Genomic DNA, 27,646 nt, shown 5'->3' with positions numbered 1-27,646 from the left:
AGAGTATTCATAGCATTTAGACCAACTTGTTTAATGTAAATTTGAGCTATTTTTAAGCTTAAAAAAAATATTTATAACCACCTCAGGAACAGTGACATGCAACACAACTATCACCACTGCTAGTGTCAGCACTTCCACGTTTAACACCACAAATGGCAATGCCGACAACACTATCATCAGTGCTACTTCTGCAAGCCAGAACACCACTGTTAGCCCCATTGCCAGTGGAAACACCATCAACAACATTGCTACTGTCAGCAATGCCACTTTCTTACACCACTGGCAGCACTGCCAATGTTAACCCCACAATTGGCAATGTCAACAACACCACCAGCAAGGACACCACTGCAAGCAACAACACCGCTGTCACGCCCAGTGCCACTTTCAACGCCAGCATCACCATTGCTAGTGTCAGTGCAGCCAATTTAAACAACACAACTGGCAATATCGACAACACCAATTTTAGTGCCACCACTGCAAGCCTCAGCGACAGTGTCACTACCACTACCAAGTTCAACAACACTGTCACCTTTGCCAGTGGCAGCACTGTCAATAACACCACCATCAATACCATCAATGCCACCACTGCAAGCAACAACGTCCCTGTCACACCCAATGACAGTTTTAACACCACCATTGCCATTGTGAGTGTCAGCATTGCCACTGTTAACACCACAACTGGCAATGTTCATAACACCACTATCAGTGACATCACAGCAAGCCTCAATACCAACGTCACTCCCACTGCCAGTGTCAACACCAACATTGCCTCTGCTAGTGTCAGTACATCCATTGTCACTAGCACAAATGGTAATGTGAACAACACCAGTGTCAGTGCCACTTGGGGAAGCCAGAACACCACTGTCAGTCCTACTGTCAGTCTAAACACCACCACCAAAATTGCTAGTATCAGCACTGCCCCTATAAACATCACAACTGGCAATGACAGTACTACTTCTGCTGGGATCAATATGAATGACACCTTCACTACCAGTTTAAACACCCCCACCACCATGGCTAGAGTCAGCACAGCCACTTTTGACAACACAACTGGCAATGTCAACACCACTAACATTAGTGCCACTACTACAGGGCAGAACACCACTGTTAGTCCCAATGCCAGTGTAAACACCACCATCACCATTGCTAGTGTCAGCACAGCAAATTTAAACAACACAACTGGCAATGTGGACAATACCAATATCAGTTCCACCACTGCAAGCCTCAGCAACATTGTCACTCCCACTGCCAATATCAACACCAGTGTCACCTTTGCTAGTGGCAGCACTGATGCTCGTAACACCACAGCAGGCAATGTTAACAATACTAATATCAATGCCACTACTGCAACCAACAACACCCCTGTCACTCCCACTGCCAGTGTCAACACCACCATTGCCTCTGCTAGTGTCAGTACATCCATTGTCACTAGCACAAATGGTAATGTGAAAAACACCAGTGTCAGTGCCACTTCGGGAAGCCAGAACACCACTGTCAGCCCTACTGTCAGTCTAAACCCCACCACCAGCATTGCTAGTATCATCACTGCCCCTATAAACATCACAACTGGCATTATCAACAGCACCATAATCAGTGCTACTACTGCTAGGATCAATATAAATGACACATTCACTACCAGTTTAAACACCCCCACCACCATGGATAGTGTCAGCACAGCCACTTTTGAAAACACAACTGGCAATGTCAACACCACTAACATTGGTGCCACTACTACAGGGCAGAACACCACTGTTAGTCCCAATGCCAGTGTAAACACCAACATCACCATTGCTAGTGTCAGCACAGCCAATTTTAACAACACAACTGGCAATGTGGACAACACCAATACAAGTGCAACTACTGCAAGCCTCAGCACCAGTGTCACTCCCACTACCAAGTCCAACACCACTGTCACCTTTGCTAGTGGCAGCAGTGCAACTGTTGCCAGCCTAAACACCACCATCAACATTGCTAGTATCAGCACTGCCCCTATAAACATCACAACTGGCAATGTCAACAACCCCACAATCAGGGATACTACTGCTAGGATCAACACGAATGATACTTTCACTACCAGTCTAATGATCCTCACCACCATGGCTAGTGTCAGCACAGCCGCTTTTGAAAACACACCTGGCAATGTCAACACCACTAACGTCAGTGCCACTACTTCAAGCCAGTACACCACTGTTAGTCCCACTGCCAGTGTTGACACCAACACCAATATTGCTAGTGTTAGCACAGCCATTTTTTACAACACAACTGGCAATAACGACAACACCAATATCAGTTCCACCACTGCAAGCCTCAGCAACAGTGTCACACCCACTGCCAAGTTCAACACCACTGTCACCTTTGCTAGTGGCAGCACTGCCACTGTTAACGCCACAATTGGCAATGTCAGCAACACCACCATCAATGCCACCACTGCAAGCAACAACACCTCAGTCACACCCAATGCCAGTTTCAACACAACCATTACCATTGTGAGTGTCAGCACTGCTACTCGAAACACCACAACTGGCAATGTGGATAACACCACTATCAGTCCTACCACTGTAAGCATCAATACCAATGTCACTCCCTCTGTCAGTGTCAACACGACCATTGCCTCTGCTAATGTCAGTACATCCATTGTCACTAGCACAAATGGTAATGTGAACAACACCAGTGTCAGTGCCGCTTGGGGAAGCCAAAACACCACTGTCAGTCCTACTGTCAGTCTAAACCCCACCACCAGCATTGCTATTATCATCACTGCCCCTATAAACATCACAACTGGAAATATCAAGAGCACCATAATCAGTGCTACTACTGCTAGGATCAATATAAATGACACCTTCACTACCAGTTTAAACACCCCCACCACCATGGCTAGAGTCAGCACAGCCACTTTTGACAACACAACTGGCAATGTCAACACCACCAAAACCAATGCTGCTACTGCAAGCCAGTTCACCACTGTTAGTCCCATTGCCAGTGTAAACACCAACATCACCATTGCTAGTGTCAGCACAGCCAATTTTAACAACACAACTGGCAATGTGGACAATACCAATATCAGTTCCACCACTGCAAGCCTCAGCAACATTGTCACTCCCACTGCCAATATCAACACCAGTGTCACCTTTGCTAGTGGCAGCACTGATGCTCGTAACACCACAGCAGTCACTGTTAACAATACTAATATCAATGCCACTACTGCAACCAACAACACCCCTGTCACTCCCACTGCCAGTGTCAACATGACCATTGCCTCCACTAGTGTCAGTACAACCATTGTCATTAGCACAAATGGTAATGTGAACAACACCAGTTTTAGTGCCACTTCGGGAAGCCAGAACACCACTGTCAGTCCTACTGTCAGTCTAAATACCACAACCAACATTGCTATTATCAGCACTGCCCCTACAAACATCACAAATGGCAATGTCAGTACTACTTCTGCTAGGATCAATACGAATGACACTTTCACATCCAGTTTAAACACCCCAACTACCATGGCTAGTGTCAGCACAGCCACTTTTGAAAACACAACTGGCAATGTTAACACCACTAACGTCAGTGCCACTACTTCAAGCCAGTACACCACTGTTAGTCCCACTGCCAGTGTTGACCCCAACACCAATATTGCTAGTGTTAGCACAGCCATTTTTTACTACACAACTGGCAATAATGACAACACCAATGTCAGTGCCACCAGTGCAAGCCTCAGCAACAGTGTCACACCCACTGCCAAGTTTAACACCACTGTCACCTTTGCTAGTGGCAGCACTGCCACTGTTAATGCCACAACTGGCAATGTCAACAAAACCACCATCAATGCCACCACTGCAAGCAACAACACCTCAGTCACACCCACTGCCAGTTTCAACACAACCATTACCATTGTGAGTGTCAGCACTGCTACTCGAAACACCACAACTGGCAATGTGGATAACACCACTATAAGTCCTACCACAGTAAGCATCAATACCAGTGTCACTCCCTCTGCCAGGGTCAACACGACCATTGCCTCTGCTAATGTCAGTACATCCATTGTCACTACCACAAATGTTAATGTGAACAACACCAGTGTCAGTGCCACTTCGGGAAGCCAGAACACCACTGTCAGTCCTACTGTCAGTCTAAACCCCACCACCAGCATTGCTAGTACCATCACTGCCCCTATGAACATCACAACTGGCAATATCAACAGCACCATAATCAGTGCTACTACTGCTAGGATCAATATGAATGAAACCTTCACTACCAGTTTAAACACCCCCACCACCATGGCTAGTGTCAGCACAGCCACTTTTGAAAACACAACTGGCAATATCAACACCACTAACGTCAGTGCCACTACTTCAAGCCAGTACACCACTGTTAGTCCCATTGCCAGTGTAAACACCAACACCAATATTGCTAGTGTTAGCACAGCCATTTTTTACAACACAACTGGCAATAACGACAACACCAATATCAGTTCCACCACTGCAAGCCTCAGCAACAGTGTCACACCCACTGCCAAGTTCAACACCACTGTCACCTTTGCTAGTGGCAGCACTGCCACTGTTAACGCCACAACTGGCAATGTCAACAACACCACCATCAATGCCACTACTGCAAGCAACAACACCTCAGTCACACCTAATGCCAGTTTCAACACAACCATTACCATTGTGAGTGTCAGCACTGCAACTCGAAACACCACAACTGGCAATGTTGATAACACCACTATCAGTCCTACCACTGTAAGCATCAATACCAATGTCACTCCCTCTGTCAGTGTCAACAGCACCTTTGCCTCTGCTAATGTCAGTACATCCATTGTCACTAGCACAAATGGTAATGTGAACAACACCAGTTTTAGTGCCACTTGGGGAAGCCAGAACACCACTGTCAGTCCTACTGTCAGTCTAAACCCCACCACCAGCATTGCTAGTATCAGCACTGCCCCTATAAACATCACAACTGGAAATATCAACAGAACCATAATCAGTGCTACTACTGCTAGCATCAATATAAATGACACCTTCACTACCAGTTTAAACACCCCCACCACCATGGCTAGTGTCAGCACAGCCACTTTTGACAACACAACTGGCAATGTCAACACCACTAACATTGGTGCCACTACTACAGGGCAGAACACCACTGTTGGTCCCAATGCCAGTGTAAACACCACCATCACCATTGCAAGTGTCAGCACAGCCAATTTAAACAACACAACTGGCAATGTGGACAACACCAATACAAGTGCAACTACTGCAAACCTCAGCACCAGTGTCACTCCCACTACCAAGTCCAACACCACTGTCACCTTTGCTAGTGGCAGCAGTGCAACTGTTGCCAGCCTAAACACCACCATCAACATTGCTAGTATCAGCACTGCCCCTATAAACATCACAACTGGCAATGTCAACAACCCTACAATCAGGGATACTACTGCTAGGATCAACACGAATGATACTTTCACTACCAGTCTAATGGCCCTCACCACCGTGGCTAGTGTCAGCACAGCCGCTTTTGGAAACACAACTGGTGATGTCAACACCACCAAAACCAATGCAGCTACTGCAAGCCAGTTCACCACTGTTAGTCCCACTGCCAGTGTAAACACCAACATCACCATTGCTAGTGTCAGCACAGCTAATTTTAACAACACAACTGGCAATGTCAACAATACCAATATCAGTTCCACCACTGCAAGCCTCAGCAACATTGTCACTCCCGCTGCCAATATCAACACCAGTGTCACCTTTGCTAGTGGCAGCACTGAAGCTCGTAACACCACAGCAGGCAATGTTAATAATACTAATATCAATGCCACTACTGCAACCAACAACACCCCTGTCACTCCCACTGCCAGTGTCAACACCACCATTGCCTCTGCTAGTGTCAGTACATCCATTGTCACTAGCACAAATGGTAATATCAACAACACCAGTGTCAGTGCCACTTCGGGAAGTCAGAACACCACTGTCAGTCCTACTGTCAGTCGAAACCCCACCACCAGCATTGCTAGTATCATCACTGCCCCTAGAAACATCACAACTGGCAATATCGGCAGCACCATAATCAGTGCAACTACTGCTAGGATCAATACGAATGACACCTTCACTACCAGTTTAAACACCCCCACCACCATGGCTAGTGTCAGCACAGCCACTTTTGACAACACAACTGGCAATGTCAACACCACTAACATTGGTGCCACTACTACAGGGCAGAACACCACTGTCAGTCCCAATGCCAGTGGAAACACCACCATCACCATTGCAAGTGTCAGCACAGCCAATTTAAACAACACAACTGGCAATAACGACAACACCAATATCAGTTCCACCACTGCAAGCCTCAGCAACAGTGTCACACCCACTGCCAAGTTCAACACCACTGTCACCTTTGCTAGTGGCAGCACTGCCACTGTTAACGCCACAATTGGCAATGTCAGCAACACCACCATCAATGCCACCACTGCAAGCAACAACACCTCAGTCACACCTAATGCCAGTTTCAACACAACCATTACCATTGTGAGTGTCAGCACTGCAACTCGAAACACCACAACTGGCAATGTTGATAACACCACTATCAGTCCTACCACTGTAAGCATCAATACCAATGTCACTCCCTCTGTCAGTGTCAACACCACCTTTGCCTCTGCTAATGTCAGTACATCCATTGTCACTAGCACAAATGGTAATGTGAACAACACCAGTGTCAGTGCCACTTGGGGAAGCCAAAACACCACTGTCAGTCCTACTGTCAGTCTAAACCCCACCACCAGCATTGCTAGTATCAGCACTGCCCCTATAAACATCACAACTGGAAATATCAACAGAACCATAATCAGTGCTACTACTGCTAGCATCAATATAAATGACACCTTCACTACCAGTTTAAACACCCCCACCACCATGGCTAGTGTCAGCACAGCCACTTTTGACAACACAACTGGCAATGTCAACACCACCAAAACCAATGCTGCTACTGCAAGCCAGTTCACCACTGTTAGTCCCATTGCCAGTGTAAACACCAACATCACCATTGCTAGTGTCAGCACAGCCAATTTTAACAACACAACTGGCAATGTCGACAATACCAATATCAGTTCCACCACTGCAAGCCTCAGCAACATTGTCACTCCCGCTGCCAATATCAACACCAGTGTCACCTTTGCTAGTGGCAGCACTGAAGCTCGTAACACCACAGCAGGCAATGTTAATAATACTAATATCAATGCCACTACTGCAACCAACAACACCCCTGTCACTCCCACTGCCAGTGTCAACATGACCATTGCCTCCACTAGTGTCAGTACAACCATTGTCATTAGCACAAATGGTAATGTGAACAACACCAGTTTTAGTGCCACTTCGGGAAGCCAGAACACCACTGTCAGTCCTACTGTCAGTCTAAATACCACAACCAACATTGCTATTATCAGCACTGCCCCTACAAACATCACAAATGGCAATGTCAGTACTACTTCTGCTAGGATCAATACGAATGACACTTTCACATCCAGTTTAAACACCCCAACTACCATGGCTAGTGTCAGCACAGCCACTTTTGAAAACACAACTGGCAATGTTAACACCACTAACGTCAGTGCCACTACTTCAAGCCAGTACACCACTGTTAGTCCCACTGCCAGTGTTGACCCCAACACCAATATTGCTAGTGTTAGCACAGCCATTTTTTACTACACAACTGGCAATAATGACAACACCAATGTCAGTGCCACCAGTGCAAGCCTCAGCAACAGTGTCACACCCACTGCCAAGTTTAACACCACTGTCACCTTTGCTAGTGGCAGCACTGCCACTGTTAATGCCACAACTGGCAATGTCAACAAAACCACCATCAATGCCACCACTGCAAGCAACAACACCTCAGTCACACGTACTGCCAGTTTCAACACAACCATTACCATTGTGAGTGGCAGCACTGCTACTCGAAACACCACAACTGGCAATGTGGATAACACCACTATAAGTCCTACCACAGTAAGCATCAATACCAGTGTCACTCCCTCTGCCAGTGTCAACACGACCATTGCCTCTGCTAATGTCAGTACATCCATTGTCACTAGCACAAATGGTAATGTGAACAACACCAGTGTCAGTGCCACTTGGGGAAGCCAAAACACCACTGTCAGTCCTACTGTCAGTCTAAACCCCACCACCAGCATTGCTAGTACCATCACTGCCCCTATGAACATCACAACTGGCAATATCAACAGCACCATAATCAGTGCTACTACTGCTAGGATCAATACGAATGACACCTTCACTACCAGTTTAAACACCCCCACCACCATGGCTAGTGTCAGCACAGCCACTTTTGAAAACACAACTGGCAATGTTAACACCACTAACGTCAGTGCCACTACTTCAAGCCAGTACACCACTGTTAGTCCCACTGCCAGTGTTGACCCCAACACCAATATTGCTAGTGTTAGCACAGCCATTTTTTACTACACAACTGGCAATATGACAACACCAATGTCAGTGCCACCAGTGCAAGCCTCAGCAACAGTGTCACACCCACTGCCAAGTTTAACACCACTGTCACCTTTGCTAGTGGCAGCACTGCCACTGTTAATGCCACAACTGGCAATGTCAACAAAACCACCATCAATGCCACCACTGCAAGCAACAACACCTCAGTCACACGTACTGCCAGTTTCAACACAACCATTACCATTGTGAGTGGCAGCACTGCTACTCGAAACACCACAACTGGCAATGTGGATAACACCACTATAAGTCCTACCACAGTAAGCATCAATACCAGTGTCACTCCCTCTGCCAGGGTCAACACGACCATTGCCTCTGCTAATGTCAGTACATCCATTGTCACTACCACAAATGTTAATGTGAAAAACACCAGTGTCAGTGCCACTTCGGGAAGCCAGAACACCACTGTCAGTCCTACTGTCAGTCTAAACCCCACCACCAGCATTGCTAGTACCATCACTGCCCCTATGAACATCACAACTGGCAATATCAACAGCACCATAATCAGTGCTACTACTGCTAGGATCAATATGAATGAAACCTTCACTACCAGTTTAAACACCCCCACCACCATGGCTAGTGTCAGCACAGCCACTTTTGGAAACACAACTGGCAATGTCAACACCACTAACGTCAGTGCCACTACTTCAAGCCAGTACAACACTGTTAGTCCCACTGCCAGTGTTGACCCCAACACCAATATTGCTAGTGTTAGCACAGCCATTTTTTACAACACAACTGGCAATAACGACATCACCAATATCAGTGCCACCACTGCAAGCCTCAGTAACAGTGTCACACCCACTGCCAAGTTCAACACCACTGTCACCTTTGCTAGTGGCAGCACTGCCACTGTTAACGCCACAACTGGCAATGTCAACAACACCACCATCAATGCCACTACTGCAAGCAACAACACCTCAGTCACACCCAATGCCAGTTTCAACACAACCATTACCATTGTGAGTGTCAGCACTGCAACTCGAAACACCACAACTGGCAATGTGGATAACACCACTATCAGTCCTACCACTGTAAGCATCAATACCAATGTCACTCCCTCTGTCAGTGTCAACAGCACCTTTGCCTCTGCTAATGTCAGTACATCCATTGTCACTAGCACAAATGGTAATGTGAACAACACCAGTGTCAGTGCCACTTGGGGAAGCCAGAACACCACTGTCAGTCCTACTGTCAGTCTAAATCCCACCACCAGCATTGCTAGTATCAGCACTGCCCCTATAAACATCACAACTGGCAATGTGAACAGCACCATAATCAGTGCTACTACTGCTAGGATCAATACGAATGACACCTTCACTACCAGTTTAAACACCCCCACCACCATGGCTAGTGTCAGCACAGCCACTTTTGAAAACACAACTGGCAATGTCAACACCACCAAAACCAATGCTGCTACTGCAAGCCAGTTCACCACTGTTAGTCCTATTGCCAGTGTAAACACCAACATCACCATTGCTAGTGTCAGCACAGCCAATTTTAACAACACAACTGGCAATGTGGACAACACCAATACAAGTGCAACTACTGCAAACCTCAGCACCAGTGTCATTCCCACTACCAAGTCCAACACCACTGTCACCTTTGCTAGTGGCAGCACTGATGCTCGTAAAACCACAGCGGGCACTGTTAACAATACTAATATCAATGCCACTACTGCAACCAACAACACCCCTGTCACTCCCACTGCCAGTGTCAACACCACCATTGCCTCTGCTAGTGTCAGTACATCCATTGTCACTACCACAAATGGTAATGTGAACAACACCAGTGTCAGTGCCACTTGGGGAAGCCAGAACACCACTGTCAGTCCTACTGTCAGTCTAAATCCCACCACCAGCATTGCTAGTATCAGCACTGCCCCTATAAACATCACAACTGGCAATGTGAACAGCACCATAATCAGTGCTACTACTGCTAGGATCAATACGAATGACACCTTCACTACCAGTTTAAACACCCCCACCACCATGGCTAGAGTCAGCACAGCCACTTTTGACAACACAACTGGCAATGTCAACACCACTAACATTGGTGCCACTACTACAGGGCAGAACACCACTGTCAGTCCCAATGCCAGTGGAAACACCACCATCACCATTGCAAGTGTCAGCACAGCCAATTTAAACAACACAACTGGCAATAACGACAACACCAATATCAGTTCCACCACTGCAAGCCTCAGCAACAGTGTCACACCCACTGCCAATATCAACACCAGTGTCACCTTTGCTAGTGGCAGCACTGATGCTCGTAACACCACAGCAGTCACTGTTAACAATACTAATATCAATGCCACTACTGCAACCAACAACACCCCTGTCACTCCCACTGCCAGTGTCAACATGACCATTGCCTCCACTAGTGTCAGTACAACCATTGTCATTAGCACAAATGGTAATGTGAACAACACCAGTTTTAGTGCCACTTCGGGAAGCCAGAACACCACTGTCAGTCCTACTGTCAGTCTAATACCACAACCAACATTGCTATTATCAGCACTGCCCCTACAAACATCACAAATGGCAATGTCAGTACTACTATCTCTGCTAGGATCAATACGAATGACACTTTCACATCCAGTTTAAACACCCCAACTACCATGGCTAGTGTCAGCACAGCCACTTTTGAAAACACAACTGGCAATGTTAACACCACTAACGTCAGTGCCACTACTTCAAGCCAGTACACCACTGTTAGTCCCACTGCCAGTGTTACCCCAACACCAATATTGCTAGTGTTAGCACAGCCATTTTTTACTACACAACTGGCAATAATGACAACACCAATGTCAGTGCCACCAGTGCAAGCCTCAGCAACAGTGTCACACCCACTGCCAAGTTTAACACCACTGTCACCTTTGCTAGTGGCAGCACTGCCACTGTTAATGCCACAACTGGCAATGTCAACAAAACCACCATCAATGCCACCACTGCAAGCAACAACACCTCAGTCACACCCACTGCCAGTTTCAACACAACCATTACCATTGTGAGTGTCAGCACTGCTACTCGAAACACCACAACTGGCAATGTGGATAACACCACTATAAGTCCTACCACAGTAAGCATCAATACCAGTGTCACTCCCTCTGCCAGGGTCAACACGACCATTGCCTCTGCTAATGTCAGTACATCCATTGTCACTACCACAAATGTTAATGTGAACAACACCAGTGTCAGTGCCACTTCGGGAAGCCAGAACACCACTGTCAGTCCTACTGTCAGTCTAAACCCCACCACCAGCATTGCTAGTACCATCACTGCCCCTATGAACATCACAACTGGCAATATCAACAGCACCATAATCAGTGCTACTACTGCTAGGATCAATATGAATGAAACCTTCACTACCAGTTTAAACACCCCCACCACCATGGCTAGTGTCAGCACAGCCACTTTTGAAAACACAACTGGCAATATCAACACCACTAACGTCAGTGCCACTACTTCAAGCCAGTACACCACTGTTAGTCCCATTGCCAGTGTAAACACCAACACCAATATTGCTAGTGTTAGCACAGCCATTTTTTACAACACAACTGGCAATAACGACAACACCAATATCAGTTCCACCACTGCAAGCCTCAGCAACAGTGTCACACCCACTGCCAAGTTCAACACCACTGTCACCTTTGCTAGTGGCAGCACTGCCACTGTTAACGCCACAACTGGCAATGTCAACAACACCACCATCAATGCCACTACTGCAAGCAACAACACCTCAGTCACACCCAATGCCAGTTTCAACACAACCATTACCATTGTGAGTGTCAGCAGTGCAACTCGAAACACCACAACTGGCAATGTTGATAACACCACTATCAGTCCTACCACTGTAAGCATCAATACCAATGTCACTCCCTCTGTCAGTGTCAACAGCACCTTTGCCTCTGCTAATGTCAGTACATCCATTGTCACTAGCACAAATGGTAATGTGAACAACACCAGTTTTAGTGCCACTTGGGGAAGCCAGAACACCACTGTCAGCCCTACTGTCAGTCTAAACCCCACCACCAGCATTGCTAGTATCAGCACTGCCCCTATGAACATCACAACTGGAAATATCAACAGAACCATAATCAGTGCTACTACTGCTAGCATCAATATAAATGACACCTTCACTACCAGTTTAAACACCCCCACCACCATGGCTAGTGTCAGCACAGCCACTTTTGACAACACAACTGGCAATGTCAACACCACTAACATTGGTGCCACTACTACAGGGCAGAACACCACTGTTGGTCCCAATGCCAGTGTAAACACCACCATCACCATTGCAAGTGTCAGCACAGCCAATTTAAACAACACAACTGGCAATGTCAACAATACCAATATCAGTTCCACCACTGCAAGCCTCAGCAACATTGTCACTCCCGCTGCCAATATCAACACCAGTGTCACCTTTGCTAGTGGCAGCACTGAAGCTCGTAACACCACAGCAGGCAATGTTAATAATACTAATATCAATGCCACTACTGCAACCAACAACACCCCTGTCACTCCCACTGCCAGTGTCAACACCACCATTGCCTCTGCTAGTGTCAGTACATCCATTGTCACTAGCACAAATGGTAATATCAACAACACCAGTGTCAGTGCCACTTCGGGAAGTCAGAACACCACTGTCAGTCCTACTGTCAGTCGAAACCCCACCACCAGCATTGCTAGTATCATCACTGCCCCTAGAAACATCACAACTGGCAATATCGGCAGCACCATAATCAGTGCAACTACTGCTAGGATCAATACGAATGACACCTTCACTACCAGTTTAAACACCCCCACCACCATGGCTAGTGTCAGCACAGCCACTTTTGACAACACAACTGGCAATGTCAACACCACTAACATTGGTGCCACTACTACAGGGCAGAACACCACTGTTGGTCCCAATGCCAGTGTAAACACCACCATCACCATTGCAAGTGTCAGCACAGCCAATTTAAACAACACAACTGGCAATGTCAACAATACCAATATCAGTTCCACCACTGCAAGCCTCAGCAACATTGTCACTCCCACTGCCAATATCAACACCAGTGTGACCTTTGCTAGTGGCAGCACTGCCACTCGTAACACCACAGCAGGCAATTTTAACAATACTAATATCAATGCCACTACTGCAACCAACAACACCCCTGTCACTCCCACTGCCAGTGTCAACACCACCATTGCCTCTGCTAGTGTCAGTACATCCATTGTCACTAGCACAAATGGTAATGTGAACAACACCAGTGTCAGTGCCACTTGGGGAAGCCAGAACACCACTGTCAGTCCTACTGTCAGTCTAAACCCCACCACCAGCATTGCTAGTATCATCACTGCCCCTATAAACATCACAACTGGAAATATCAAGAGCACCATAATCAGTGCTACTACTGCTAGGATCAATATAAATGACACCTTCGCTACCAGTTTAAACACCCCCACCACCATGGCTAGAGTCAGCACAGCCACTTTTGACAACACAACTGGCAATGTCAACACCACCAAAACCAATGCTGCTACTGCAAGCCAGTTCACCACTGTTAGTCCCATTGCCAGTGTAAACACCAACATCACCATTGCTAGTGTTAGCACAGCCAATTTTAACAACACAACTGGCAATGTCGACAATACCAATATCAGTTCCACCACTGCAAGCCTCAGCAACATTGTCACTCCCACTGCCAATATCAACACCAGTGTCACCTTTGCTAGTGGCAGCACTGATGCTCGTAAAACCACAGCGGGCACTGTTAACAATACTAATATCAATGCCACTACTGCAACCAACAACACCCCTGTCACTCCCACTGCCAGTGTCAACACCACCATTGCCTCTGCTAGTGTCAGTACATCCATTGTCACTAGCACAAATGGTAATGTGAACAACACCAGTGTCAGTGCCACTTGGGGAAGCCAGAACACCACTGTCAGTCCTACTGTCAGTCTAAATCCCACCACCAGCATTGCTAGTATCATCACTGCCCCTATAAACATCACAACTGGCAATGTGAACAGCACCATAATCAGTGCTACTACTGCTAGGATCAATACGAATGATACCTTCACTACCAGTTTAAACACCCCCACCACCATGGCTAGAGTCAGCACAGCCACTTTTGACAACACAACTGGCAATGTCAACAACACTAACATTGGTGCCACTACTACAGGGCAGAACACCACTGTCAGTCCCAATGCCAGTGTAAACACCACCATCACCATTGCTAGTGTCAGCACAGCCAATTTAAACAACACAACTGGCAATGTGGACAACACCAATACAAGTGCAACTACTGCAAACCTCAGCAACAGTGTCACTCCCACTACCAAATCCAACACCACTGTCACCTTTGCTAGTGGCAGCAGTGCAACTGTTGCCAGCCTAAACACCGCCATCAACATTGCTAGTATCAGCACTGCCCCTATAAACATCACAACTGGCAAAGTCAACAACCCCACAATCAGGGATACTACTGCTAGGATCAACACGAATGATACTTTCACTACCAGTCTAATGACCCTCACCACCATGGCTAGTGTCAGCACAGCCGCTTTTGAAAACTCAACTGGCAATGTCAACACCACCAAACCCAATGCCGGTACTGCAAGCCAGGTCACCACTGTTAGTCCCAATGCCAGTGTAAACACCAACATCACCATTGCTAGTGTCAGCACAGCCAATTTTAACAACAAAACTGGCAATGTCGACAATACCAATATCAGTTCCACCACTGCAAGCCTCAGCAACATTGTCACTCCCACTGCCAATATCAACACCAGTGTGACCTTTGCTAGTGGCAGCACTGCCACTCGTAACACCACAGCAGGCAATTTTAACAATACTAATATCAATGCCACTACTGCAACCAACAACACCCCTGTCACTCCCACTGCCAGTGTCAACACCACCATTGCCTCTGCTAGTGTCAGTACATCCATTGTCACTAGCACAAATGGTAATGTGAACAACACCAGTGTCAGTGCCACTTGGGGAAGCCAGAACACCACTGTCAGTCCTACTGTCAGTCTAAATCCCACCACCAGCATTGCTAGTATCATCACTGCCCCTATAAACATCACAACTGGCAATGTGAACAGCACCATAATCAGTGCTACTACTGCTAGGATCAATACGAATGATACCTTCACTACCACTTTAAACACCCCCACCACCATGGCTAGAGTCAGCACAGCCACTTTTGACAACACAACTGGCAATGTCAACAACACTAACATTGGTGCCACTACTACAGGGCAGAACACCACTGTCAGTCCCAATGCCAGTGTAAACACCACCATCACCATTGCTAGTGTCAGCACAGCCAATTTTAACAACACAACTGGCAATGTCAACAATACCAATATCAGTTCCACCACTGCAAGCCTCAGCAACATTGTCACTCCCACTGCCAATATCAACACCAGTGTCACCTTTGCTAGTGGCAGCACTGATGCTCGTAACACCACAATTGGCAACGGTAACAATACTAATATCAATGCCACTACTGCAACCAACAACACCCCTGTCACTCCCACTGCCAGTGTCAACACCACCATTGCCTCTGCTAGTGTCAGTACATCCATTGTCACTAGCACAAATGGTAATGTCAACAACACCAGTGTGAGTGCCACTTCGGGAAGTCAGAACACCACTGTCAGTCCTACTGTCAGTCTAAACCCCACCACCAGCATTGCTAGTATCAGCACTGCCCCTATAAACATCACAACTGGCAATGTCAACAACCCCACAATCAGGGATACTACTGCTAGGATCAACACGAATGATACTTTCACTACCAGTCTAATGGCCCTCACCACCATGGCTAGTGTCAGCACAGCCACTTTTGACAACACAACTGGTGATGTCAACACCACCAAAACCAATGCCGCTACTGCAAGCCAGTTCACCACTGTTAGTCCCATTGCCAGTGTAAACACCATCATCACCATTGCTAGTGTCAGCACAGCTAATTTTAACAACACAACTGGCAATGTCGACAATACCATTACCAGTTCCACGACTCCAAGCCTCAGCAACATTGTCACTCCCACTGCCAATATCAACACCAGTGTCACCTTTGCTAGTGGCAGCACTGATGCTCGTAACACCACAGCAGGCACTGTTAACAGTACTAATATCAATGCCACTACTGCAACCAACAACACCCCTGTCACTCCCACTGCCAGTGTCAACACCACCATTGCCTCTGCTATTGTCAGTACATCCATTGTCACTACCACAAATGGTAATGTGAAAAACACCAGTGTCAGTGCCACTTCGGGAAGCCAGAACACCACTGTCAGTCCTAATGTCAGTCTAAACCCCACCACCAGCATTGCTAGTATCATCACTGCCCCTATAAACATTACAACTGGCAATATCAACAGCACCATAATCAGTGCTACTACTGCTAGGATCAATATAAATGACACCTTCACTACCAGTTTAAACACCCCCACCACCATGGCTAACGTCAGCATAGCCACTTCTGACAACACAACTAGCAATGTCAACACCACTAACATTGGTGCCACTACTACAGGGCAGAACACCAATGTTAGTCCCAATGCCAGTGTAAACACCACCATCACCATTGCAAGTGTCAGCACAGCCAATTTAAACAACACAACTGGCAATGTGGACAACACCAATACAAGTGCAACTACTGCAAACCTCAGCACCAGTGTCACTCCCACTACCAAGTCCAACACCACTGTCACCTTTGCTAGTGGCAGCAGTGCAACTGTTGCCAGCCTAAACACCACCATCAACATTGCTAGTATCAGCACTGCCCCTATAAACATCACAACTGGCAATGTCAACAACCCCACAATCAGGGATACTACTGCTAGGATCAACACGAATGATACTTTCACTACCAGTCTAATGGCCCTCACCACCATGGCTAGTGTCAGCACAGCCGCTTTTGGAAACACAACTGGTGATGTCAACACCACCAAAACCAATGCCGCTACTGCAAGCCAGTTCACCACTGTTAGTCCCACTGCCAGTGTAAACACCAACATCACCATTGCTAGTGTCAGCACAGCTAATTTTAACAACACAACTGGCAATGTCAACAATACCAATATCAGTTCCACCACTGCAAGCCTCAGCAACATTGTCACTCCCGCTGCCAATATCAACACCAGTGTCACCTTTGCTAGTGGCAGCACTGAAGCTCGTAACACCACAGCAGGCAATGTTAATAATACTAATATCAATGCCACTACTGCAAACAACAACACCCCTGTCAGTGTCAATACCACCATTGCCTCTGCTAGTGTCAGTACATCCATTGTCACTACCACAAATGGTAATATCAACAACACCAGTGTCAGTGCCACTTCGGGAAGTCAGAACACCACTGTCAGTCCTACTGTCAGTCGAAACCCCACCACCAGCATTGCTAGTATCATCACTGCCCCTAGAAACATCACAACTGGCAATATCGGCAGCACCATAATCAGTGCAACTACTGCTAGGATCAATATGAATGACACCTTCACTACCAATTTAAACACCCCCACCACCATGGCTAGAGTCAGCACAGCCACTTTTGAAAACACAACTGGCAATGTCAACACCACTAATATTGGTGCCACTACTACAGGGCAGAACACCACTGTTAGTCCCAATGCCAGTGTAAACACCACCATCACCATTGCAAGTGTCAGCACAGCCAATTTAAACAACACAACTGGCAATGTGGACAACACCAATACAAGTGCAACTACTGCAAACCTCAGGAGCAGTGTCACTCCCACTACCAAATCCAACACCACTCTCACCTTTGCTAGTGGCAGCACTGCAACTGTGTCCAGCCTAAACACCGCCATCAACATTGCTAGTATCAGCACTGCCCCTATAAACATCACAACTGGCAATGTCAACAACCCCACAATCAGGGATACTACTGCTAGGATCAACACGAATGATACTTTCACTACCAGTCTAATGACCTTCACAACCATGGCTAGTGTCAGCACAGCCACTTTTGAAAACACACCTGGCAATGTCAACACCACCAAAACCAATGCCGCTACTGCAAGCCAGTTCACCACTGTTAGTCCCATTGCCAGTGTAAACACCACCATCACCATTGCTAGTGTCAGCACAGCCAATTTTAACAACACAACTGGCAATGTGGACAATACCAATATCAGTTCCACCACTGCAAGTCTCAGCAACATTGTCACTCCCACTGCCAATATCAACACCAGTGTCACCTTTGCTAGTGGCAGCACTGATGCTCGTAACACCCCAATTGGCAATGTTAACAATACAAATATCAATGCCACTACTGCAACCAACAACACCCCTGTCACTCCCACTGCAAGTGTCAACACCACCATTGCCTCTGCTAGTGTCAGTACATCCATTGTCACTAGCACAAATGGTAATGTGAAAAACACCAGTGTCAGTGCCACTTCGGGAAGCCAGAACACCACATTCAGTCCTACTGTCAGCCTAAACCCCACCACCAAAATTACTATTATCAGCACTGCCCCTACAAACATCACAACTGGCAATGTCAGTGCTACTTCTGCTAGGATCAATACGAATGACACTTTCACTTCCAGTTTAAACACCCCAACTTCCATGGCTAGTGTCAGCACAGCCACTTTTGACAATACATCTGGGAATGTTAACACCACTAACGTCAGTGCAACTATTTCAAGCCAGTACACCACTGTTAGTCCCACTGCCAGTGTTCACACCACCACCAATATTGCTAGTGTTAGCACAGCCATTTTTTACAACACAACTGGCAATAACGACAACACCAATATCAGTGCCATTACTGCAAGCCTCAGCAACAGTGTCACACCCACTGCCAAATTCAACACCACTGTCACCTTTGCTAGTGGCAGCAGTGCCACTGTTAATGCCACAACTGGCAATGTCAATAACACCACCATCAATGCCACCACTGCAAGCAACAACACCTCAGTCAATGCCAGTTTCAACACCACCATTGCCATTGTGAGTGTCAGCACTGCCACTCGAAACACCACAGCAGGCAATGTTGATAACACCACTATCAGTCCCACCATGGCAAGCATCAATACCAGTGTCACTCCCTCTGCCATTTTCAACACCACCATTGCTAGTGTCAGCACAGTCACAGTCAGCAATGTCAACACCACTAACATTGGTGCCACTACTACAGGGCAGAACACCACTGTTAGTCCCAATGCCAGTGTAAACACCACCATCACCATTGCAAGTGTCAGCACAGCCAAGTTTAACAACACAACTGGCAATGTGGACAACACCAATACAAGTGCAACTACTGCAAACCTCAGCAGCAGTGTCACTCCCACTACCAAATCCAACACCACTGTCACCTTTGCTAGTGGCAGCACTGCAACTGTTGCCAGCCTAAACACCACCATCAACATTGCTAGTATCAGCACTGCCCCTATAAACATCACAACTGGCAATGTCAACAACCCCACAATGAGGGATACTACTGCTAGGATCAACACGAATGATACTTTCACTACCAGTCTAATGACCTTCACAACCATGGCTAGTGTCAGCACAGCCACTTTTGAAAACACAACTGGCAATGTCAACACCACCAAAACCAATGCCGCTACTGCAAGCCAGTTCACCACTGTTAGTCCCATTGCCAGTGTAAACACCACCATCACCATTGCTAGTGTCAGCACAGCCAATTTTAACAACAAAACTGGCAATGTCGACAATACCAATATCAGTTCCACCACTGCAAGCCTCAGCAACATTGTCACTCCCACTGCCAATATCAACACCAGTGTGACCTTTGCTAGTGGCAGCACTGCCACTCGTAACACCACAGCAGGCAATTTTAACAATACTAATATCAATGCCACTACTGCAACCAACAACACCCCTGTCACTCCCACTGCCAGTGTCAACACGACCATTGCCTCCGCTAGTGTCAGTACAACCATTGTCATTAGCACAAATGGTAATGTGAACAAGACCAGTTTTAGTGCCACTTCGGGAAGCCAGAACACCACTGTCAGTCCTAATGTCAGTCTAAATACCACAACCAACATTGCTATTATCAGCACTGCCCCTACAAACATCACAAATGGCAATGTCAGTGCTACTTCTGCTAGGACCAATACGAATGACACTTTCACATCCAGTTTAAACACCCCAACTACCATGGCTAGTGTCAGCACAGCCACTTTTGACAATACATTTGGGAATGTTAACACCACTAACGTCAGTGCCACTACTTCAAGCCAGTACACCACTGTTAGTCCCACTGCCAGTGTTGACCCCAACACCAATATTGCTAGTGTTAGCACAGCCATTTTTAACAACACAACTGGCAATAATGACAACACCAATGTCAGTGCCACCACTGCAAGCCTCAGCAACAGTGTCACACCCACTGCCAAGTTTAACACCACTGTCACCTTTGCTAGTGGCAGCACTTCCACTGTTAATGCCACAACTGGCAATGTCAACAAAACCACCATCAATGCCACCACTGCAAGCAACAACACCTCAGTCGCACCCACTGCCAGTTTCAACACAACCATTACCATTGTGAGTGTCAGCACTGCTACTCGAAACACCACAACTGGCAATGTGGATAACACCACTATAAGTCCTACCACTGTAAGCATTAATACCAGTGTCACTCCCTCTGCCAGGGTCAACACCACCATTTCCTCTGCTAATGTCAGTACATCCATTGTCAGTACCACAAATGTTAATGTGAACAACACCAGTGTCAGTGCCACTTCGGGAAGCCAGAACACCACTGTCAGTCCTACTGTCAGTCTAAACCCCACCACCAGCATTGCTAGTATCATCACTGCCCCTAGAAACATCACAACTGGCAATATCGGCAGCACCATAATCAGTGCAACTACTGCTAGGATCAATATGAATGACACCTTCACTACCAGTTTAAACACCCCCACCACCATGGCTAGTGTCAGCACAGCCACTTTTGAAAACACAACTGGCAATGTCAACACCACTAACATTGGTGCCACTACTACAGGGCAGAACACCACTGTTGGTCCCAATGCCAGTGTAAACACCACCATCACCATTGCAAGTGTCAGCACAGCCAATTTAAACAACACAACTGGCAATGTGGACAACACCAATACAAGTGCAACTACTGCAAACCTCAGCAGCAGTGTCACTCCCACTACCAAATCCAACACCACTCTCACCTTTGCTAGTGGCAGCACTGCAACTGTGTCCAGCCTAAACACCACCATCAACATTGCTAGTATCAGCACTGCCCCTATAAACATCACAACTGGCAATGTCAACAACCCCACAATCAGGGATACTACTGCTAGGATCAACACGAATGATACTTTCACTACCAGTCTAATGACCTTCACAACCATGGCTAGTGTCAGCACAGCCACTTTTGAAAACACAACTGGCAATGTCAACACCACCAAAACCAATGCCGCTACTGCAAGCCAGTTCACCACTGTTAGTCCCACTGCCAGTGTAAACACCAACATCACCATTGCTAGTGTCAGCACAGCCAATTTTAACAACACAACTGGCAATGTGGACAATACCAATATCAGTTCCACCACTGCAAGTCTCAGCAACATTGTCACTCCCACTGCCAATATCAACACGAGTGTCACCTTTGCTAGTGGCAGCACTGAAGCTCGTAACACCACAGCAGGCAATGTTAATAATACTAATATCAATGCCACTACTGCAACCAACAACACCCCTGTCACTCCCACTGCCAGTGTCAACACCACCATTGCCTCTGCTAGTGTCAGTACATCCATTGTCACTAGCACAAATGGTAATGTGAAAAACACCAGTGTCAGTGCCACTTCGGGAAGCCAGAACACCACATTCAGTCCTACTGTCAGCCTAAACCCCACCACCAAAATTACTATTATCAGCACTGCCCCTACAAACATCACAACTGGCAATGTCAGTGCTACTTCTGCTAGGATCAATACGAATGACACTTTCACTTCCAGTTTAAACACCCCAACTTCCATGGCTAGTGTCAGCACAGCCACTTTTGACAATACATCTGGGAATGTTAACACCACTAATGTCAGTGCAACTATTTCAAGCCAGTACACCACTGTTAGTCCCACTGCCAGTGTTCACACCACCACCAATATTGCTAGTGTTAGCACAGCCATTTTTTACAACACAACTGGCAATAACGACAACACCAATATCAGTGCCATTACTGCAAGCCTCAGCAACAGTGTCACACCCACTGCCAAATTCAACACCACTGTCACCTTTGCTAGTGGCAGCAGTGCCACTGTTAATGCCACAACTGGCAATGTCAATAACACCACCATCAATGCCACCACTGCAAGCAACAACACCTCAGTCAATGCCAGTTTCAACACCACCATTGCCATTGTGAGTGTCAGCACTGCCACTCGAAACACCACAGCAGGCAATGTTGATAACACCACTATCAGTCCCACCATGGCAAGCATCAATACCAGTGTCACTCCCTCTGCCATTTTCAACACCACCATTGCTAGTGTCAGCACAGTCACAGTCAGCAATGTCAACACCACTAACATTGGTGCCACTACTACAGGGCAGAACACCACTTTTAGTCCCAATGCCAGTGTAAACACCAACATCACCATTGCAAGTGTCAGCACAGCCAATCTTAATAACACAACTGGCAATGTGGACAACACCAATACAAGTGCAACTACTGCAAACCTCAGCGGCATTGTCACTCCCACTACAAAGTCCAACACCACTGTCACTCCCTCTGCCATTGTCAACACCACCATTGCCTCTGCTAGTGTCAGTACATCCATTGTCACTAGCACAAATGGTAATGTGAACAACACCAGTGTCAGTGCCACTTCGGGAAGCCAGAACACCACTGTCAGTCCTACTGTCAGTCGAAACCCCACCACCAAAATTGCTAGTATCAGCACTGCCTCTATGAACATCACAACTGGCAATATCAACAGCACCATAATCACGAATACTACTGCTAGGATCAATACGAATGATACCTTCACTACCAGTTTGAACACCCCCACCACCATTGCTAGTGTCAGCACAGTCACAGTCAGCAATGTCAACACCACTAACATTGGTGCCACTATTACAGGGCAGAACACCACTGTTAGTCCCAATGCCAGTGTAAACACCAACATCACCATTGCTAGTCTCAGCACAGCCAATCTTAATAACACAACTGGCAATGTGGACAACACCAATACAAGTGCAACTACTGCAAACCTCAGCGGCATTGTCACTCCCACTACAAAGTCCAACACCTCTGTCACCTTTGGTCATGGCAGCAGTGCCACTGTTAACACTACAGCTGGCAATGTCAACAACACCACCATCAATGCCACCACTGCAACCAACAACACCCCTATCACTCCCACTGCCGGTGTCAACACCACCATTCTCTCTGCTAGTGTTAGTACATCCATTGTCAGTACCACAAAAAGTAATGTGAACAACACCAGTGTCAGTGCCACTTCGGGAAGCCAGAACACCACTGTCAGTCCTACTGCCAATGTCAACACCCCCACCAACATTGCGAGTATCAGCACTGCCCCTATAAACATCACAAATGGCAATGTCTACAACACCATGATCAGTGCTACTACTGCTAGAACTAATACGAATAACACCTTCACCACAAGTCTAAACACCCCCACCACCATGGCTAATGTCAGCACAGCCACTTCTGACAACACAACTGGCAATGTCAAAACCACTACAATCAGTGCCACTACTACAAGGCAGAATAACACTGTTGGTCCCAATGCCAGTGTAAACACCACCATCACCATTGCTAGTGTCAGCACAGCCAATTTTAACAACACAACTGGCAATGTTGACAACAGCAATATCAGTGCCACCACTGCAAGCGTCAGCACCAGTGTCCCTCCCACTGCCAAGTTCAACACCACTTTCACCTTTGCTAGTTTCAGCACTACCCCTCTAAACACTACAACTGGCATTGTCAACAACACCACCATTACTGCCACCACTGCAAGCCTCAAAACCAATGTCACTCCCACTAGTGTCAGTTCTGCAATTGTCAATATCACAACTAGTAATATCAACAACACCAGTGTCAGTGCCACTTTTGCAGGCCAGAATACCCCTGTCAGTCCCACTACCGTAACCATTGCTAGTGTTATCATTGCCACTTTCAATACCACAACTCGAAATGTCAACAGTACCAGTGTCAGTGCCACCACTGCAAGTTACACCAATGTAACTCCCACTGCCAGTGTAAATACCCCCATCGCCATTGCTAGTGTTAACACTGCCACAACTCGCAATGTCAACAGTACCAGTGTCACTGCCACCACTGCAAGCTACAACGCTACTGTACGTCCTACTGCCAGTTCCAGCAGTACCATCACCATTGCCAGTGGAAGCACTAAATACACTCTTGGTGTCACTGACAGTTATAGTGCTACAACAGAGACTGCTGCCAACACCATTAACACTACCAACACTAGTGACAACACCAGTCACAGCATCACCAATAGGAGTCTCACCACTACCCTTCCTAGCAAAAATACCCCTGTTCCCACTGATGCACCTGCCAGTGCCATTACCACAACTGGAATTACTGTTAGGGCTAACAGTGCTACAGCAGCTACCACTGTCACTACCAGCACTAGTTTCAGCACTGGCACAAATACCATCATCACCACTGCTGGAATCACCTCCTCTGCCACCATCACCAGTGTCACCACCTCTACTACCACTACAATGGCATCACAGATCATTTGTCAAGGTGTAAATAGGTAAGCTATGGTTGTTAAAATTAAAAATAATACGATATTCCACAAAAATGATTAATATTAGATTTTTTTTCTTCACAGCACACTTGAAAATCTGCTGTCATCGGGAAGTGTATCTGCTGTGCTGTGCGACTTCAACATCTCTGAATATGCTTGTTCATCTGTGAGTTTTTCAAGAAAGCAAAAATAAATCAATTTATAGGTTTGATCTTTTTAGTTATCACATTTTCAGCCATATACCTGCTTATAGTCTCTCTCCTTTTTTGTCTTTACTTGTATGTTCTAGTCTCCTAAGGTTGCTGCTCTGTCCTCTGATGATCTCGTCGCACTACTGACATGCAAACTGCCAAGCAACGTGGTCTACTCCAAAGAAATTTGGATGCTTTTCCTCCAAATGTTTTCATCACCTCTCCAGGCAGCTCTGGATAAGTACTCCAGCTTGGTATGTGATATTCATTTGAGTTGCAAGAATAAGTAAATATTTGGTCTGAACTGCACATTGAAATATCCACTGTCTTTTACAGACACCCAACATCACTCTGATTGACCCATCTTTCCTTAATGCCATCGGGGATGTGATAGTCAACAACTTCAGTGCTGCACAGCTTAGGGATGCTGTTTTCATCACCCAGTGGTTCCAGATTAGACTCAGACCATTTTTATCATCAGTGTCTGCAGACTTTCTCTCCATTCTCAGTTCTAAGGACTTCAGCTGTGAGACCTACCAAGTTGTGTAAGTATGTATAGTGGAAATGTAGAACATTACAGATGGTTTTTATGGCATGCAGTTTTTAAAGAAACAGTGAACAATCCTTCGCAACATCTGATCTGTTCTTATCCAACTTAGGGTAAAAGCATTTAGTTCACAAGAACCGACCATGAAAGATCAGCAAAAATTGTCCGTCATCAATACTTTCATCAAACCCTTCCTCAAAGGTAATTCAAAATAATGTCACGTAAAATAACACTTAACATTTATTTTTGTCTTAGTTGGTGAAACAGCAGTTACTTGTTCAGTGGAATGAAACAAAAAAGATTCTGTTCTGATTAGGTTCCCTTCTGCACTGTGAGCATGGCTGTGTTTCCAAGACTCCTGGCAGCAGTAACTGACTAAATGTAATGTTTATATCTGTTAATATTCAGTCTGTGTAACATACTCTGGTGTTTCAGGTCAGTCCTGTGTGCAACCAGGGAGCAACGATACAGACTGGCTGGTGAAGAATTTTGGCCAATTCAGGAGTTCTGCTTCATTTTCTGATTTCATCAGCCTGAAGAGTGACTTCAATGGAGTGAGTTACACAACATTCTAATGTGTGCATTTACTATACAGTGGTGCATTCATAAGGTGTTTCTTCCACTCCAGATTCAAAAACAAGAATTGCTAGCATTTGTGGGAACCATCAGTTTCTAGTTCCAGTTCATTTTCCACCTAGTTGAGTGCAAAGATAATGAAACGACATACTGCTTTGTACTCCTACCAATTTCTACAGTTGAACAGAATCATGTGTGAAATCCAAGTTTATTTTTTCTTGGTCAAGCGTGAATATATGAGCAAAATCACCCATTCTGTAAAAGCAAGCATAAATACTAGTTACTATTAGCTGCCTAACACTTTTTTCTCTCATAACTGATTCTCCCTCCTCTCACACATACTCTCTCTCTCTTAGGTAAATGCAGCAGGGGTTCTAACTTCATCCCAGTTGGCAGAACTTTGCTCTGACCCCACTCGACTTCGTGGTCCCCAGGATGTAAACACTGTGATGGCGGCTGTCAGTCCGAACCAATTCACCTCCTTCTTTGACAGCCTCACTTCTAGCATCCAGGTACTTATCATTTCTCTGTGTTAGCACATTCACAGTTCTCTAGACAGACACTCACTCATTCATAGTTCATCCAGATCTTTGGATTAATTCATGCCCTGAAACTTGGTATAGAGGTTTTAGCATCTCACAAATGGCTTTATCCTGTGCTTTCCATGCACTGTTCTTTGCGAATGATGATCATTCACAAAGAGATGAGCCACAACCTGGCAAATTACATCCAAATTCATACAGTGGCATAATGCTATCTCAGTATGAGAGCGATGGGCCGAAGTAATCGAAAATTGTCAATGATGGACAAGTGACTAGATGGCGATGTGTAAAAGGCGATAATCATTTTAGAAAAAGGAATGAGAGAGAATTAGAGAATTCTAACAACTTGTAAATGTGAAATTGGGGTTCATGTTTAAAAGTATGTGGCCACACAAATACTCTTTTTTTTTGTTGTTTGAGTGGGAAAGAGAGAGAGAGAGGATTAGCATGCGAGTCACTGTAAACCCACACCAGAAGGAGCTCAATAATGCAT

At 46.2% G+C, this 27,646-nt stretch overlaps 1 protein-coding gene across 1 annotated transcript; it reads left to right on the top strand.

Moving 5' to 3' along the window:
* The first annotated feature begins 260 nt into the window (after positions 1–260).
* On the top strand, positions 261–26,037 carry LOC118797680 (mucin-19-like). Its single transcript, XM_036556955.1, has 5 exons — positions 261–8,392; positions 8,503–10,993; positions 11,244–25,244; positions 25,587–25,742; positions 25,825–26,037. Exons 1-5 carry the CDS (start codon positions 261–263, stop codon positions 26,035–26,037), a joined length of 24,993 nt encoding a protein of 8,330 aa, XP_036412848.1.
* Positions 26,038–27,646: the final 1,609 nt, after the last annotated feature.

This window comes from Colossoma macropomum, unplaced genomic scaffold (genome assembly GCF_904425465.1).
Source record: "Colossoma macropomum unplaced genomic scaffold, Colossoma_macropomum, whole genome shotgun sequence".
Taxonomy (NCBI): domain Eukaryota; kingdom Metazoa; phylum Chordata; class Actinopteri; order Characiformes; family Serrasalmidae; genus Colossoma; species Colossoma macropomum.
Note: the sequence above shows the minus strand (reverse complement) of the source record. Positions and strands in the feature narration are given on the sequence as shown.